This window comes from Bos javanicus, chromosome 4, assembly GCF_032452875.1.
Source record: "Bos javanicus breed banteng chromosome 4, ARS-OSU_banteng_1.0, whole genome shotgun sequence".
Lineage (NCBI taxonomy): Eukaryota > Metazoa > Chordata > Mammalia > Artiodactyla > Bovidae > Bos > Bos javanicus.
The window spans coordinates 8041246-8060439 of record NC_083871.1 but is presented as its reverse complement, the minus strand read 5'-3'; the positions used below and the strand labels follow the sequence as shown (position 1 = coordinate 8060439).

Sequence of the window (19194 nt, the reverse complement as noted above, 5' to 3'; positions counted from 1 at the left end):
CTTTAGCATCATTCCTTCCAAAGAAATCCCAGGGCTGATCTCCTTCAGAATGGACTGGCTGGATCTCCTTGCAGTCCAAGGGACTCTCAAGAGTCTTCTCCAACACCACAGTTCAAAAGCATCAATTCTTCAGTGCTCAGCTTTCTTCACAGTCCAACTCTCACATCCATACATGACCACTGGAAAAACCATAGCCTTGACTAGATGGACCTTTGTTGGTAAAGTAATGTCTCTGCTTTTGAATGTGCTATCTAGGTTGGTCATCAGTTTCCTTCCAAGGAGTAAGCATTTTTTAATTTCATGGCTGCAGTCACCATCTGCAGTGATTTGGGAGCCCCCAAAAATAAAGTCTGACACTGTTTCCACTGTTTCCCCATCTATTTCCCTTGAAGCGATGGGACCAGATGCCATGATCTTCGTTTTCTGAATGTTGAGCTTTAAGCCAACTTTTTCACTCTCCTCTTTCACTTTCATCACGAGGCTTTTTAGTTCCTCTTCACTTTCTGCCATGAGGGTGGTGTCATCTGCATATCTGCTGCTGCTGCTAAGTTGCTTCAGTCGTGTCCGACTCTGTGCGACCCCATAGACGGCAGCCCACCAGGCTCCCCCGTCCCTGGGATTCTCCAGGCAAGAACACTGGAGTGGGTTACCATTTCCTTCTCCAATGCATGAAAGTGAAAAGTAAAAGTGAAGTCGCTCAGTCTTGTCCAACTCTTAGCGACCCCATGGACTGCAGCCTCCCAGGCTCCTCTGTCCATGGGCGAGGTTATTGATATTTCTCCCAGCAATCTTGACTCCAGCTTGTGCTTCTTCCAGCCCAGCGTTTCTCATGATGTACTCTGCATATAAGTTAAATAAGCAGGGTGACAGTATACAGCCTTGATGGACTCCTTTTCCTATTTGGAACCAGTCTGTTGTTCCATGTCCAGTTCTAACTGTTGCTTCCTGACCTGCATATAGGTTTCTCAAGAACTTCCAGATGTTCAAGCTGGTTTTAGAAAAGGCAGAGGAACCAGAGATCAAATTGCCAACATCTGCTGGATCATTGAAAAAGCAAGAGAGTTCCATAAAAACATCTATTTCTGCTTTATTGCCTATGCCAGAGCCTTTGACTGTGTGGATCACATCCTGTTAATCATCCCCAAACAAGCCCAATGAGGAGTCACAGAACCAACTACTCAATTACTTTGAAAGTCTCATCTGCTCCTCCAGTTTCTGGCAGTAATTTCCACCTGCTACGTTTAGTACACGCTTTGTGTGTAATAGGTACTAAATAAATATTGATTGATACAGTCTCATCTCTCTTCTCTCTCTCACACACACACAGATACTAAAAAAGAAGGTATCTGTTGTTAGGGGCAGCCAACATTTTATATATCTCAGATAGGAGATTTAATGAAATATAATTTTATAGTATATTTGGATCTATTTGAGAAAGCTTTCGTAAATGGAAAAAAGATTAAGCCCCTTAAAAAAATTCTTTTGTTTGGTATTGTCTATAAAATACCCATCTCCACCAATTTTGTGTCTTTACACTTGGCGAGTATTGACTTTGCGTCCTGAGTCTGTGATCGATTACGGTTAGCGGGGCTATAACTGCACCCAGGACGTTTTCTTTTGTTTGTCTGCATTCTGCCTGACGACTTCCTAGTGGGTGGGGAGGGGCTGCCAGCGGCACGCCTGGCTCTGCAGCTGGAGCCCAGGCTTCACTTGAGCTGCGATCATGTCCTTGTAAGTCACGGTCCCGAAACAGGCCCCAGGCCAGTGAGACTGGAATGTGGAATTTGATTGTGGTCGTCACTGTCTTTATTTTGGCAATTACATACCCACCCCTCTATCGATGCTTTCAAATAGTGGCGCTGGAGAAGACTCTTGAGAGGCCCTTGGACTGTAAGGAGATCAAACCAGTCAATTCTAAAGGAAATCAAGCCTGAATACTCATTGGAAGGACTGATGCTGAAGCTGAAGCTCCAGTACCTTGGCCACCTGATGCGAAGAGCCAACTCATTAGAAAAGACCCTGATGCTGGGAAAGATTGAAGGCAGGAGGAGAAGGGAACAACAGAGGATGAGGTGATATGATGACATCAGAAACTCAATGGGCAAGAGTTTGAGCAAGCTCCGGGAGGGGTTGGTGATGGACAAGGAAGCCTGGAATGCTGCAGTTCATGGGGTCACAAAGAGTCAGACACCACTGAGTGACTGAACATCAACTCCAGTGCAAGGGATAGTGTTTACTGTGTGGGGCTGTGGTCCAGGAGAGTGGGGCCCCCAACCTGCAGATAAAGTCTGTTTACAGACGTCTCTAAGGCTAAGACAGAATCTGCTGACGTAATGCACATAGGGTGAATATGAGTAGCATGGTGTTGAACAGACTAATTTTTGGAGCCGTTTTAGGTTCACAGCAGTGGAGCAGAAGGTACCAAGGTTTCCCATACATCCTCTACACCGCTGCACCCCCCTCCCTCCCAACAGCGTGTCCCTCCATGACTAGTGTCCTGCTGCTGCTGCTGCTGCTAAGTCGCTTCAGTCGTATCCGACTCTGTACGACCCCATAGACGGCAGCCCACCAGGCTCCCCCGTCCCTGGGATTCCCCAGGCAAGAATACTGGAGTGGGTTGCCATTTCCTTCTCCAGATTAGTGTCCTAGGGCAGTTTTAATATACCTGAAGTTTTTAGTATTTTAGGAAGTCAGACTGGCCATGTGAGATGGGCAGTTTCTTTCCACCGAGCCTGCAGAGTTCCTCTAGGAGGGTTTCCTTTGTCTCTCTGTCAAGAGGATCCTGAGTGTCATTCCCTCTGGTGCCTGAGCTTGGATGCCTTCATCTTACACAGCATTAAGAGGATGGAAAAAATCAAGTCCAGAGTGGGAATAAGGACCTGACATTCATGTTCTAGTTATTTACTTTTACTCTTTGAGAACAACTTTCAAGAACAAAGAACCCCCAGGCATTCTTCGCCCATCGTGTTTCAGTCATCCCACTCTTGCCCTTAAGAGCAAAAGGATCTGATTCATCAACACGAGTCTCGCTCAGCTCACTGCCCATCTCGGCAGCAGCCATCAAGCAGGAAGAATCCTTGTTTCCTTGACTTAGTGATCTGGATGTTCCTGCAGATGATGGAGCCCTCACTTTGCAGTGCTGTGGGTTCCTCCTGTTCACCTTCTGGCTGGAGAGTCACAGGAGGGCCCGCCTTGTCTCTTTGCTCCCCACTGCCTGGTGCTGGAGGTCCATCCATCACACTGTGACCAGAACGTTGATCGTCCAGGTCAGGCAGTGTCTGCCAGGCATTTCCCCTGGAAGCTGTTTCCTTTTTCCATCATTATTGCTTATTTTGTAAGGATGTGCTTTGAGATTCTTCAAATTCCCATTCTTTCTTTCTTTTATTTTTAACTTTACAATATTGTATTGGTTTTGCCAGATATCAACATGAATCCACCACAGGTATACACGTGTTCCCCATCCTGAACCCTCCTCCCTCCTCCCTCCCCGTACCATCCCTCTGGGTCGTCCCAGTGCACCAGCCCCAAGCATCCAGTATTGTGCATCGAACCTGGACTGGCGACTCGTTTCATATATGATATTATACATGTTTCAATGCCATTCTCCCAAATCATCCCACCCTCTCCCTCTCCCACAGAGTCCAAAAGACTGTTCTATACATCAGTATCTCTTTTGCTGTCTCGTACACAGGGTTATTGTTAGCATCTTTCTAAATTCCACATATATGCGTTAGTATACTGTATTGGTGTTTTTCTTTCTGGCTTACTTCACTCTGTATAATAGGCTCCAGTTTCATCCACCTCATTAGAACTGATTCAAATGTATTCTTTTTAATGGCTGAGTATTACTGTATACATGTACCACAGCTTTCTTATCCATTCATCTGCTGATGGACATCTAGGTTGCTTCCATGTCCTGGCTATTATAAACAGTGCTGCGATGAACATTGGGGTACATGTGTCTCTTTCCCACTGGTTGTAGCCCTTCTCCGTGTTCCTTGTGGCTGAGACATCTGCCAAGGGGACAATTTCCTAACCCCAGTGTGGAGTCTACATTTTTAAATTGACATTAACATGAGGAAGCGCTGTATCTTCACCCTGTCTGTTGATGTCCATAGTGACGCATGGCTTCCTATTTTGTTCAGTGAGCTATAGTTCACTGTGATAATTATTCACTTGGAATTCATATCGGATTTAGCCAGTGGACCCCACTGGGCTGACCTGTGTCTTCTAACATGTCCCCCCATCTTTGAGCTCCAGATCCTATTGTAATTCCCAGGAGTTAAAGTCATTGTCTCTCCCAGGAGCCTGGCTGCTGGATGCCGTCATGGTCAGGAGGGGGCTGCTCCCTCTGATCCCTTCCTGGTGGAGTCTCAGGCTCTGCACTCACTCCAGCTCTCGATATATACTGAGAACCACTCGGAACCTCCAGAGCCGGCATATCCCTGGAACCCTGGAGCAGGTGATGCCTTTGTGGAAGCAGAGATCGCAGCGATGAGCTTTGAAGACAGAGGAAGGGGCTTCGAGCCAAATAAACAGGCCACTAGGAGCTGAAAAAGGAAGCAGAGGGCCTCCTTCCTCAGCCCCTGCAGAAGGAACCCAGCTCTGCAACATCCTGATCTTAGTCCTTGGGTCCATTTTAGATTTCTGACCTTCAGGAGTATAAGGTGGTAGATGTGCATTGTCATAAGCCCCGTGTTTGTGACAATTTGTTATATCAGCAATTGTGAATTCATTCAAGTTCTTTGAAATAATAGAAGTCCTTCTGTGTGCACGGTGTGACCTGGCAGCAGAGAGCCCTGCCCAGAATCCCATGCCTGGAGAGGCTTGGCCAGTGACTGTCTTATTCTTTATCATTTAAACCATCTCCATGATTTTATCTTCCATTGTCTTAAAAAAAAAAATCTCTTTGGGGAAGCTGAAAGACGCAGCTTATGTTACATTGGCCAAAGTTAGGCAGTTCTTCCTCTGCTCACGTTCTTCCTGCAGTGATGCTACCATTGTCTTACAGAGGTTGGTCAGTTTTGTGAATTTCTGCAGCATCCAGGCAGAAGGTGTCTTGCACTGGCTGTCTCCAGGATGCAGTCCATCAAGCTGGCATTTTCAGTGCAGGTCAAGTTTGGGGTCTAACCGTGCTTGATGAGGGCACAGGCTCAGCCCTGCGGTCTGAGGATTGATGGCCCAGTTGACATGGAGGTGACCTGGGACCATTATGGAAGTTAGATCCTGCAGCTCTTCTCAATTACCAAAACACAAATCCCCTAATGAAGACTCCCCAACACCTGACCTTCTGTTCCTTTAGAGGTGCCATAGGCTTTGTTCTTAAATCCATAGTTTTGTTAAATTGTCAGTTGTTTTCACACTGTTTAGTGTTCCTGATATTTAATTTGGTTATTTCTTTCTTCTCAGTTTTATCAACATATAACATTGTATCAGTTTAAAGAGCACAACATTATGATTTATGTATATATTGGGAAATGATCACCATTATAAATTTAGTTATATCCATCGCCTTACATAATTGTGTTTTTTTTTTTGTTATGAGAAATTAAAAAAATTATTCTCTCAGCTACTTTCAAATATACAACACAGTATTGTTACCTGTAGTCACCCTGCTGTACATTATCGCCCCAGGCTGCTGAGACTAGTCCTTACGACACAAGTTCTGTGTTGTACGGATCTGTCCGGTGGTCTGTGAGCTTCTGAGAGCAGGGCCTCTGCCTTTATTTTGTTTCCTCGTCCCAAGTACACAGGTACACATGCACACACACACACTGCCTTGCTAGGAAAGGAGAAAGAGAGGGAAACTGTTAGAAGAGCAGATGAAGATGATTATCAAGACTCCCTCCTTTGTTTTCAAGGTATGTTTTGCATAATTCACAATTACATTTCAAAACCCAATGAAAATTCCCATTAAAATGAGGTACAAAGGAAGCCTTTGCTCAGTGAATGAATCTTGAGTTGCACTATTTCTACTGTTTCTAATTTCATTCTTGGTAAACGCACCAGGTGAATGCTGGTTTCACTGGGCCTCAGTGCTCTCTTCTTAGGGAGATGACCGTGCTGATCTCATTGGGTCAACTTAATAATTAAGTGATGTGACACTTTGCAGGCGTCCAGCTGTCATTATTCCTCCTCCCATCACTCTTGGGCTCAGATATCATGAGCTTCTCATTTGGCTAGCATTGTCTTCCCAGCTTTACATGCAAACACATTCACTTTTTGCAACAATTCTATTTTTTTGTGTCTTATTATTAATACCGTTAATTAGATGAGACAGTGAAGGTGACACATGGCACAGCGTTGCTATTCTCTTATTATTAAGCTATTGTTCCCACTTGTAGTAATTGTGAGGTCTGCAGCTTTTCCTTGGGGTCTTACTGGGAATCAGCAAGAGGTTATCTTACTAATAAAAGCAACCTCATCAGATCGAAAGTAATGACAGCTCATGGCTCATCACTAATTCGGAGGACTCAGACCTCAGCAGGAGTCTGCCCAAAATAATGCATCATATGTACTGAGAAGGCAGGTCTCTCCCCCTTGCCAGCTGCTTCTCCCCTGGCGCCCTCTCCCTGTCTTCTCCTAGGGGCCACGGGCTCCCAGGAATGCCTAGAGTCGGTCAATATTTCTGTGCTCGTTCCCCGAAATAAACTCAGTCAGGATGGAAATGCTGTTTGCAGAGTTCAGAGTCCAGGGAGGGGGTGACTTGAAGTCACAGTGGGAGCCCGCCTGGTGGGGAGGCTGCAGCAGGGCCGAGGTCAGGACCCCAGGGCTTTGCAGCAATGGGCAGCAGCGAGGGGGCATGTGTGTGGTGATGCCACCAGGGGAAGGGCAGCACTGGGCAATGCCTGGCTCAGTGATGGTCCCCAGGAGAGGCTGAATGGACTGTGGCTGAGCAATGAGTGAGGAAACCCACTGCCTGCTCCTGGGTCTGTGGCCGTTATGCACTGAGTTACTGTCACTCTGGTCTCGGGATGTGTGAGTCCTCTGTCTGTGGCGCAAGGCTGACCAGACCTTTGCTGGGTGTGGAGCCCCTGCCTCAGAGCCCAGCGCCTCTGCCCTCTCCACATTGCCTCTCCTCGCACCCTGCGAGGGTTCTCATCAGGGACACCCTCCCTCCTCTGCACGTGGCCTGTCCCCTCCTCTGAGCAGTCACCCACAGACTCCTGTCCTCGAATCTCCCTGTCTCCAGGCACATGCATTTGCACCTCGCTCGTACTGATTTTGGGCCTAGTCCTTGGATTTAAAATTTTTTTTATGGAAATATAGTTGATATTCAGTGTTGTGGTAGTGTTAGGTGTACAGAAAGTGATTCAGTTATGTGTATGTATAGTAGTAGTCACTCAGTTGTGTCCTACTCTTTGTGATCCTACGGACTGTAACCCACCAGGTTCCCTTGTCCAAGGGATTCTCTGGGCAAGAATACTGGAGTGGGTAGTCATTCCCTTCTCCAGGGGATCTTCCCAATCCAGGGATTGAACCTGGGTCTCCTGCATTGCAGGCAAATTCTTTACTGTTGAGCCACCAGGGAAGCTCTGTGTGTGTGTGTGTGTGTACGCACACATACATATGTGTATATATGTGTGTGTGTGTGTGTGTGTGTGTGTATATGTGTGTGTGTATATATATATATATATATATATATATGTGCTGTGCTGTGCCTAGTTGCTTAGTCATGTCTGACTCTTAGCAACCCCATGGACTGCAGCCCACCAGGCTCTTCTGTTCATAGGGATTCTCCAGGCAAAACTAATACAATTATGTAAAGTTTAAAAATAAAATAAAATTAAAAAAAAAATACTGGAGTGGGTTGCCATGCCCTCCTCCAGGGGATCTTCCCAACACAGGGATCCAACCGAAGTCTCTTGCATTGCAGGTGGATTCTTTACTGTCTGAGCCACCAGGGAAACCCATGAATATTGGAGTGGGTAGTCTATTCCTTCTCCAGGGGATCTTCCTGACCCGTGAATCAAACCAGGGTCTCCTACATTGCAGGCAGATTCTTTACCAGCTGAGCTACCAGGGAAGCCCATATAATACATATATATGTATGTTTATATGAATATGTATATATTCTTTTCCAGATCCTTTTCCCTTATAGGTTATTACAAGATATTCAGTATAGTTCCCTGTGCTATACGGTAGATCTTTGTTGGTTATCTGGTTCTTTTATAGTAGTGTGTGTATAAGTTCATTCCAAACTCCTAGTTTATCCCTCGCTCCTTCCCCATTGGGTAACCATAGCTCTGTTTCCTACGTCTGTGAGTCTGTTTCTCTTTTGTAAATAAGGTCATCTGTCTCATATTTTAGATAGAATGTATGAGCAATGTTTATGATGTCTTTCTTTTTTTCTGCCTTTCTTCAGTTAGTATGATCATCTCTGTGTCCATCCATGTTGCTGCAAATGGCATTATTTCTTTCTTTATTATGGCTGAGTAATATTCCATTGTATGTATGCACCACGTTGTCCTTATCCATTCCTCTGCTGATGGACATTTAGGTTGCTTCCATGACCTGGCTACTGTAAAGTGTTGCAGTGAACATGTATCTTTTCGAATTATGTTTTTCTCCAGCTACGTGCCTAGGAGTGGGATTGCTGGGTCATGTGGTAGCTCTATTTTAGTTTTGTAAGGAACCTCCATACTGTTCTTCATAGAGAATGCTCTACATTCCCACCAACAGTGTAGGAGGGTTCCCTTTTCTCCATACCCTCTCCAGCATTTATTGTATGTGGACTTTGATGACAGCCACAGCCCTTCGGTTTGAACAGTGAGGCAGGGCGTCGGCGTCCAGCACTAACCAATTACTGACTTCAAGCCAGTTTATAGGACAAACCTGTTTAGGTATTAAGAGGTCCCAGAGCCTGTGGAGAAGACTCTGTGGTGGGGATTGTCACACGTGGGCCCACCCACTCTGAATCCGTGGTGCAGCTCATGAGTTTGTGGCCTGATTCTTCCTGAGTTTCTCAGATGCTGGACAGCGCTTCACAAACCACAGTTGAATTGGATGCTCTGTGTGATCGGCCCCACCACGCCCTGCCCATTCCTTCCTGGCGGCTTGGCCAGGACCGAGGTGCCCTGAGGTTCAGACTGGTTTTACTCACCTTTGTGTCCTGTGGGCAGGACCAGGTGGCCTTAGAGTTCTGTCCCTTAACTGAACGACCAAGTAAAATATGGTGGCTGTTTGGTGAATATTGTCATAATGACCCAGTTGGGTAATTGAGGCAGAAGAGGTACAATGTGGAAGGGAACATAAAATAACGTGAAGCTCTTTTCCATTTTCAAAAAGGTGTTTCTGCATCTCTTGCAAGATTCCAAGAAGCAACCTGATACTGCCCTGAGCTTGGAGTCGGCACCCCCAGAGCCTGGTCCTGGTCACTGTAAGTCAGGGGATTTCTTTGCATTTCCACTGGGTGAGGGGGCGGGGGTGTGTGAGGTGAAGCCCCCACCCGTACCGCCACCTTGTTTTAACAAAGTAAGTCAGGAAGAGAAAGACCAATACTGTATATTAACGTGTATATATGGTATCTGGTACCAACAGTCCTATGTTCAGGGCAGCAATGGTGACGCAGACGTAAAGAACAGACTTTTGGACTCAGTGGGAGAAGGAGAGGGCGGGATGATTTGAGAGAATAGCATTGGAACATGTGTTACCATACGTAAAATCGACAGTCAGTGCAAGCTTGATGTATGATGCAGGGCACCAGAAGCCGGTGTCTGTGATAACCTGGACGGATGAGCTGGGGAGGGAGGTGGGAGGGGGGTTCAGGAGAGAGGGTTCACGTGTATGCCTGTGGCTGATTCGTATTGATCTATGGCAAAATCCATCACAATATTGTAAAGTAATTGTCTTCCCATTAAAATAAATAAATTAAAAAAAAAGTTGGAGAGGAAGAGATTAAGCACAGTGAGGGGTGTAATTGAATGGAGGCAGAAAGCTTAGTGTTTTTCTTTGACTTGAATCAAACATCTGTGTGTTTGTGGGACAGCTTTACATTTCTTCAGAACTTAATTTATCATAGAAGCAATGTCTTAGTGTAGAAAACGAGGGTAACAGAATCAGTCCATTTTGTTTTCCTGCCTCACGAACAAGCCAGTCCAGCATCATTCTCGATGGGCACCTTATGTGCAGGGACTTGGCCAGGATGGGTTTACATGCAGAAAAATCCAAATGTGAGTCTTGCTCCCTGGAGCCTCTGTCCTCTTGGGACTGAAGTGTGTTCTTAAGTTTCATGTGCAGATCTCCATGCACAGGCGTCGGCCATGGAGCAGAACCCTGGTGTGTGACTAGGCCTCAGTGAAGCCAGTTCCTACCCAACCTGTGGGCAGTGACCCAGAAAGGAGGACAGAGCTGGGCTGAAGAGGCCTGGAGGAGGACAGACCTCAGAGGCTTCCTCAGAGACTCCAGGCACATAGAGGGCAAATAAGTGACCAGAACTAAGTGCTTCCGGATGTTGACGACAGATGTTTGGTAGACTGCATTCTCACAAGCAGTGTATGAGTTTCCATCGGCCCTGCTTCCTTTTCAGCTCTTGGTACTGTCAGGCTTAAAAATTATCTATTTTAGGCATCGTAATTGGTTTGTAGGGGTCTCTCATTGTGGTTTTAATTTGCTTTTCCCTAATGATTAATGATGTCGGGTGTATCTTATTCTAACAGCTCTATTGAGATAATAATTTTACACGCCACACAGTTTGTCCATTTAACACAGTTCAGCAGCTTGTAGTTTATTCAGAGTTGTGTATCCCTCGCCCCCATCAAGTTCGGAGCAAGTTGTACTACCACAAGTAAACTCTCCTCAGGTTACCTGTCGCCTCCCCTAAGCCCCGTGTGCTCCAGTCATAGGTCAGCTGTACTCTGCCGTCTGTCTCTGCGTGCCTGTCTGCTCTGGACATTCGTACAAGTGGAGCCCACGGCACGTGGGTGTCTGTGTCTGGCGTCCTTTACTCGGCCTGATGTTTCCCAGTGACCACGTGCTGGTCTGTCAGTGCTTCATCCTTTGGTGGCCAGACCATGTTCATTGTCCAGATGCACCAAAATTGGTTTGCTCTTTCACCAGCTAATGATCTTTCGGGTTGCTTCTAATTTGGGGCTATTACGAAGCTGCTGCCATGAGCATCTGTGTATGAGTTATCTGTGGACGTACGTTCTCTCCTGGGCGTGCATCTAGGAGTGAGATCACTGGTTAACCATGTGAGGACCTGCCGGACTATGATCTTCCTCCAGTTTCCAGCAACAGGTACCTCACTTCCTCTTGAGCCTCCTCGGTGGCATCTGTAAAGTTCAGGTTTCAGACTGTCTAAAGAAGTTTAAGCTGACTTCACTCAGTATAATAATCTCTAGGTCCATCCGTGTTGATGCAAATGGCATTATTTCATTCTTTTTAGTGGTTGAGTAATATTCCATTGTGTGTAAATGCCACATCTTCTTTACCATTCATCTGTCAGTGGACATTTAGGTTGTTTCCATGCCTTGGCTATTGTGAATAGGGCTGCAGTGAACACAGGGGTGTATGTATCTTTTTGAGCTATAGTTTTGTTCAAAATATGCTCAGAAGTGGGATTGGTGGATCGTATGGTAGCTCTGTTTTTAGTTTTAAAAGGAACCACTGTACTCTTCTCCATAGCATCTGCACCAGTTTACATTCCCATCAGCAGTGTAAGAGGGTTCCCTTTTCAACACAGTCTCTACAGTATTTATTATTTGTAGATTTTTTTTTTTTTGATGATGGCCTTTCTGTTTACTGTGAGGTGATACCTCATTGTAGTTTCGATTTATATTTCTCCAATAATTAATGATATTTAGCATCTTTCATGAATTGGAGAAGGAAATAGCAACCCACTCCAGTGTTCTTGCCTGGAGAATCCCAGGGATGGGGGAGCCTGGTGGGCTGCAGTCCATGGGGTCACACAGAGTCAGACACGACTGAAGTGACTTAGCAGCAGAAGCAGCAGCATCTTTTTATGTACTCTTGGCTATTTGTATGTCTTCCTTTGGAGAAATGTCTTCTTAGATCTGCCCATTTTTTTTTGATTGGATTGTTTTTTTTGATATTGAGTTGCATGAGCTGTTTATAAATTTGGGGGACTAATCCCTTGTCACTCACATCTTTTGCAAATATTTTCTCCCATTCTATGGTTGTTTTTTTGCTTCTCTTATCGTTTTCTTTGCTGTGGAAAAGCTTTTAAGATTAATTAGGTCCCACTGATTATTTTTGTTTTTATTTCCATTATTCTAGGAGATGCCTTGGAAAAAATATTGCTGCAATTTGTGTCAAAGTGTGTTCTGCCTATGTTTCCTCTAAGAGTTTTATAGTATCCATTTTGAGTTTATTTTTGTGAATGGTATTAAAGAATGTGCTGCTTTCATTTTTTACATGTTTTCCCGATACAATTTATTGAAGATACTGTCTTTCCTCCATTGTATAGTCTTGCCTTCTTGGTCATAGATATGTGACCGTAGGCATGTGGGTTTATTTCTCGGTTTGCTGACCTATTCCATTGATCTGTATTTCTGTTTTTGTGCCTGTGCCATACTGTGTTGATGACTGCAGCTTTATAGTATAGTTTGAAGTCAGGGAGCCCGGTTCCTCCAATTCTGTTTATCTTTGTCAAGATTGCTTTGGCTGTTCAGCATCTTTTATGTCTCCATACAGATTTTTAAGATTTTTTGTTTTAGCTCTATGAAAAATGCCATTGGTAGTTTGATAGGGATTGTATTGAATCTGTAAATTGTGTTGGTTAGTATAGTCATTTTGATAATATTCATTATTCCAATCCAAGAACATCGTATATCTTTCCATTTGTTTGTGTTATCTTTGATTTCTTTCATCAGTACCTTATAGTTTTCGAGTACAAGTCTTTTGCTCCTTAGGTAAGTTTATTCATAGGTATTTAATTCTTTTTGAGATAATGGTAATGGGGATTGCTTCCTTGAGTTCTGTTTCTGAATTTTTGTTTTTAGCATCAAAATGCAGCAAAATTCTGTGTATTAACTTTGTATCCTGAAACATCACCAGATTCATTGATTAACTCTAGTAGTTTTCTGGTAGTATCCCTAGGATTTTCTATCTATAGTATTATGTCATTTGGAGACAGTGACAGTTTTACTTCTTTTCCAATTTGGATTGGAATTTGAATTCCTTTTTTTCCCTTTTGTTCACTGATTGCTATGGCAAGGAATTCCAAAACTGTATTGAATAATAGAGGTGAGAGTGGACACCCTTGTCTTGTTCCTAATCTTAGAAGAAATTCAGTTTTTCACCATTGAGAATAATGTTTGCTCTGAGTTTGTCATATATGGCCTTTATTATGTTGAGGTAAGTTCCCTCATGGTCAACAAAAGAGTCCGAAATGCGGTACTTGGATGCAGTCTCAAAAATGACAGAATGATCTCTGTTTATTTCCAAGGCAAACCATTCAATATCATAGTAATCCAAGTCTATACCCCAACCAGTAACTCCGAAGAAGCTGAAGATGAACGGTTCTGTGAAGACCTACAAGACCTTTTAGAACTAACACCCCCAAAAGATGTCCTTTTCATTATAGGGGACTGGAATGCAAAAGTAGGAAGTCAAGAAACACCTGGGGTAACAGGCAAATTTGGACTTGGAATACAGAATGAAGCAGGGCAAAGGCTAATCGAGTTTTGCCAAGAGAACACACTGGTCATAGCAAACACCCTCTTCCAACAACACAAGAGAAGGCTCTACACATGGACATCACCAGATGGTCAACACCGAAATCAGATTGATTATATTCTTTGCAGCCAAAGATGGAGAAGCTCTATACAGTCAGCAAAAACAAGACCAGGAGCTGACTGTGGCTCAGATCATGAACTCCTTATTGCCAAATTCAGACTTAAATTGAAGAAAGTAGGGAAAACCACTAGACCATTCAGGTATGACCTAAATCAAATCCCTTATGATTATACAGTGGAAGTGAGAAATAGATTTAAGGGACTAGATCTGATATAGTGCCTGATGAACTATGGATGGAGGTTTGTGACATTGTACAGGAGACAGGGATCAAGACCATCCCTATGGAAAAGAAATGCAAAAAAAGCAAAATGGCTGTCTGAGGAGGCCTTACAAATAGCTGTGAAAAGAAGAGAAGCAAAAAGCAAATGAGAAAAGGAAAGATATAAGCATCTGAATGCAGAGTTCCAAAGAATATCAAGGAGAGATAAGAAAGCCTTCCTCAGTGATCAATGCAAAAAATAGAGGAAAACGACAGAATGGGAAAGACTAGAGATCTCTTCAAGAAAATTAGAGATACCAAGGGAACATTTCATGTAAAGGTTGGATAAAGGACAGAAATGGCATGGACCTAACAGAAGCAGAAGATATTAAGAAGAGGTGGCAAGAATATACAGAAGAACTGTACAAAAAAGATCTTCATGACCCAGATAATCATGATGGTGTGATCATTGACCTAGAGCCAGACATCCTGGACTGTGAAGTCAAGTGGGCCTTAGAAAGCATCACTACGAACAAAGCTAGTGGAGGTGATGGAATTCCAGTTGAGCTGTTTCAAATCCTGAAAGATGATGCTGTGAAAGTGCTGCACTCAATATGCCAGCAAATTTGGAAAACTCAGCAGTGGCCACAGGACTGGAAAAGGTCGGTTTTCATTCCAATCCCAAAGAAAGGCAATGCCAAAGAATGTTCAAACTACCATACAATTGCACTCATCTCACAGAGCTAGTAAAGTAATGCTCAAAATTCTCCAAGCCAGGCTTCAGCATTACATGAACCGTGAACTTCCAGATGTTCAAGCTGGTTTTAGAAAAGGCAGAGGACCCAGAGATCAAATTGCCAACATCCGCTGGATCATAGAAAAAGCAAGAGAGTTCCAGAAAAACATCTATGTCTGCTTTATTGACTATGCCAAAGCCTTTGACTGTGTGGATCACAATAAACTGTGGAAAATTCTGAAAGAGATGGGAATACCAGACCACCTGAACTGCCTCTTGAGAAATTTGTATGCAGGTCAGGAAGCAACAGTTAGAACTGGACATGGAACAACAGACTGGTTCCAAATAGGAAAAGGAGTCCATCAAGGCTGTATACTGTCACCCTGCTTATATAACTTCTATGCAGAGTACATCAGGAGAAACGCTGGGCTGGAAGAAGCACAAGCTGGAATTAAGATTGCTGGAGAAATATCAATAACCTCAGATATGCAGATGACACCACCCTTATGGGAGAAAGTGAAGAAGAACTAAAAAGCTTGTTGATGAAAATGAAAGAGGAGAGTGAAAAAGTTGGCTTAAAGCTCAACATTCAGAAAACGAAGATCATGGCATCTGATCCCATTACTTCATGGCAAATAGATGGGGAAACAGTGGAAACAGTGTCAGACTTTATTTTTTTGGGATCCAAAATCACTGCAGATGGTGATTGCAGCCATGAAATTAAAAGACACTTACTCCTTGGAAGGAAAATTATGAACAACCTAGATAGCGTATTCAAAAGCAGAGACATTACTTTACCGAAAAAGTTCCGTCTAGTCAAGGCTATGGTTTTTCCAGTGGTCATGTATGGATGTGAGAGTATAAAGAAAGCTGAGCACTGAAGAATTGATGCTTTTGAACTGTGGTGTTAGAGAAGACTCTTGAGAGTCCCTTGGACTGCAAGGAGATCCAACCAGTCCATTCTAAAGGAGATCAGTCCTGGGTGTTCTTTGGAAGGACTGATGCTGAAGCTGAAACTCCATTACTTTGGCCACCTGATGTGAAGAGCTGACTCATTTGAAAAGACCCTGATGCTGGGAAAGATTGAGGGAAGGAAGAGAAGGGGACGACAGAGGATGAGATGGTTGGATGGCATCACTGACTTGATGGACATGAGGTTGGGTAAACTCCGGGAGTTGTTGATGGACAGGGAGGCCTGGCATGCTGCAGTTCATGGGGTTGCAAAGTGTCTGACATGACTGAGTGGCTGAACTGAACTGAGGTTCCCTTTAGGCTTTACTTTCTGGAAAGATTTTTTAAAAATCATAAATGGGTATTTAATTTTGTCAAAAACTTTTTATGCAACTATTGAGATGATCATATGGTTTTATTCTTCAGTTTGTTAGTGTGGTATATCATACTGATTTGCAGGTGTTGAAGAATCCTTGTATCCCTGGGATAAATCTCACTTAATCATGGTGTATGATCCTTTTAATGTGTTGTTGGATTTGGTTTGCTTGTATTTTGTTAAGGATTTTGCGTCTGTGTCCATCAGTGGTATAGGCCTGTAATTTTCTTCTTTTGTGTTGTCTTTGTCTGATTTTGCTATCAGAGTGATGGTGGTCTTATAGAATGTGGGAGTGTTCCTCCCTCTGCAACTTTTTGGAATTGTTTAAAATGATAGGTGTTAGCTCTTCTCTAAATGTTTGATAGAATTTATGTGTGAAGTCATTTGGTCCTGGGCTTTTGTTTGTTTGGAGTTTTAATTTTTTTTTAATTTTATTTTATTTTTAAACTTTACAGTATTGTATTGGTTCTGCCATATATCGAAATGAATCCGCCACAGGCATACACGTGTTCCCCATCCTGAACCCTCCTCCCTCCTCCCTCCCCATACCATCCCTCTGGGTCATCCCAGTGCACCAGCCCCAAGCATCCAGTATCGTGCATTGAATCTGGACTGGTGACTCATTTCATATATGATATTATACATATTTCAATACCATTCTCCCAAATCATCCCACCCTCTCCCTCTCCCACAGAGTCCAAAAGACTGTTCTATACATCAGTGTCTCTTTTGCTGTCTCGTATACAGGGTTATTGTTACCATCTTTCTAAATTCCATATATATGCGTTAGTATACTATATTGGTGTTTTTCTTTCTGGCTTACTTCACTGTGTATAATAGGCTCCAGTGTCATCCACCTCATTAGAACTGATTCAAATGTATTCTTTTTAATGGCTGAGTAATACTCCATTGTGTATATGTACCACAGCTTTCTTATCCATTCATCTGCTGATAGACATCTAGGTTGCCTCCATGTCCTGGCTATTATAAACAGTGCTGCGATGAACATTGGGGTACACGTGTCTCTTTCCCTTCTGGTTTCCTCAGTGTGTATGCCCAGCAGTGGGATTGCTGGATCATAAGGCAGTTCTATTTCCAGTTTTGTAAGGAATCTCCACACTGTTCTCCATAGTGGCTGTACTAGTTTGCATTCCCACCAACAGTGTAAGAGGGTTCCCTTTTCTCCACACCCTCTCCAGCATTTATTGCTTGTAGACTTTTGGATCGCAGCCATTCTGACTGGCTGTTTGGAGTTTTTAAATCGCAGTTTCAGTTTTATTACTTGTGATTAGTCTGTTCATATTTTCTATTTCTTCCTGGTTCAGTCTTGAGAGATTGTACCTTTCTAAGAATTTGTCTGTTTCTTTCATGTCTGTTTTATTAGCATATAGTTGCTTCCAATAGTTTCTTATGCTCCTTTGCGTTTCTGTGCTGTCTATATAACTTTTTTTTGGCCATACCACGTGGCACATGGGATCTTAGTTCCCCAACCAGGACTAAACCCCCGTCTCCTGCATTGGAAGTGCAGAGTTGTAGCCGCTGGGCTGCTAGGGAAGCCCCATAACTCCTCCTTTTCTGTTTCTAATTTTGTTGATTTGAGCCCTCTTCCTTTTTTTCTTGATGAGGCTGGCCTAAGGTTTGCCAGTTTTGTTTATCTTTTCAGAGAACTAGCTTTTAGTTTCATTGATCTTTCCTATTGTTTTCTTCATTTCTGTTTCACTTATTTGCACTCTGATCTTTTTGATTTCTTTCCTTCTACTAACTTTAGGTTTTGCTTGTCCTTTTCTTTCTAGTTTCCTTAGGTGTAAGGTTAGGTTGTTTATTTTTGATTTTTCTTGCTTATAAGGTTGTATTGCTATGAGCTTCCTTCTTAGAACTGCTTTCCTGCATCCCATAGGATTTGAATCATTGTGCTTTCATTTTCATTTGTCTCCAGGTCTTCTTTGATTTCCTTTTTTATATTTTTTAGTGATTCATTGGTTGTTTAGTAGCATATTGTTTCACCTCTACATGTTTGTGTTTTTTACTAGATTTTTCTTCCTTGTGGTTGATTTCTAATTTCATAGTGTTGTGGTTGGAAAGGATGCTTGATGATTTCAATTTTCTTCAATTCACCAAGGCTTGGTTTGTCGCCCAGCATATGGTCAATCCTGGAGAATGTTCCATGTGGACTTGAGAAGAATGTGTATTCTGCTGCTTTTGGATGCATGTTCTATACGTATTAATCAAGTCATCTGGTCTAATGTGTCATTTAAGGCCTATGTTTCCTTATTGATTTTCTGAGTGTTCTGTCCATTGATTCAAGTCGGGTGTTAAAGTCCTCCACTATTATTGTGTTATTGTCTATTTCTCCCTTTATACCTGTTAGTATATGTCTTATATATTGAGATGTCCTGTGTTGGCTACATATGTATTTATAATTGTTATAACTTCCTGAATCGATTCATTGATCATTATGTAGTGTCTTTCTTTGGCTCTTGTAACAGTATTTTAGTCTTCTTTGTCTGATATGAGAATTGCTACTACACCTTTCTTTTTAAATTTTTTTTAACTTTACAATATTGTATTTGTTTTGCCATATATCAACATGAATCCACCACAGGTATACACGTGTTCCCCATCCTGAACCCTCCTCCCTCCTCCCTCCCCCTACCATCTGTCTGGGTCATCCCAGTGCACCAGCCCTAAGCATCCAGTATCGTGCATCGAACCTGGACTGGCGATTCGTTTCATATATGATATTATACATGTTTCAATACCATTCTCCCAAATCATCCCACCCTCTCCCTCTCCCACAGAGTCCAAAAGACTGTTCTATACATCAGTGTCTCTTTTGCTGTCTCGTATACAGGGTTATTGTTACCATCTTTCTAAATTCCATATATATGCGTTAGTATACTATATTGGTGTTTTTCTTTCTGGCTTACTTCACTCTGTATAATAGGCTCCAGTTTCATCCACCTCATTAGAACTGATTCAAATGTATTCTTTTTAATGGCTGAATAATACTCCATTGTGTATATGTACCACAGCTTTCTTATCCATTCATCTGCTGATGGACATCTAGGTTGCCTCCATGTCCTGGCTATTATAAACAGTGCTGCGATGAACATTGGGGTACATGTGTCTGTTTCCCTTCTGGTTTCCTCAGTGTGTATGCCCAGCAGTGGGATT

At 43.1% G+C, this 19194-nt stretch overlaps 1 protein-coding gene across 1 annotated transcript in view; it reads left to right on the top strand.

Annotated features, from left to right (window-relative positions):
• ABCA13 (ATP binding cassette subfamily A member 13) overlaps positions 1 to 19194 on the top strand; it is a 351070-nt gene that overhangs the window by 148388 nt on the left and 183488 nt on the right. The window contains exon 37 of the mRNA XM_061415367.1: positions 9289 to 9379. Coding sequence (XP_061271351.1) covers positions 9289 to 9379 — 91 coding nt within the window. The remainder of the gene's footprint in view (positions 1 to 9288; positions 9380 to 19194) is intronic.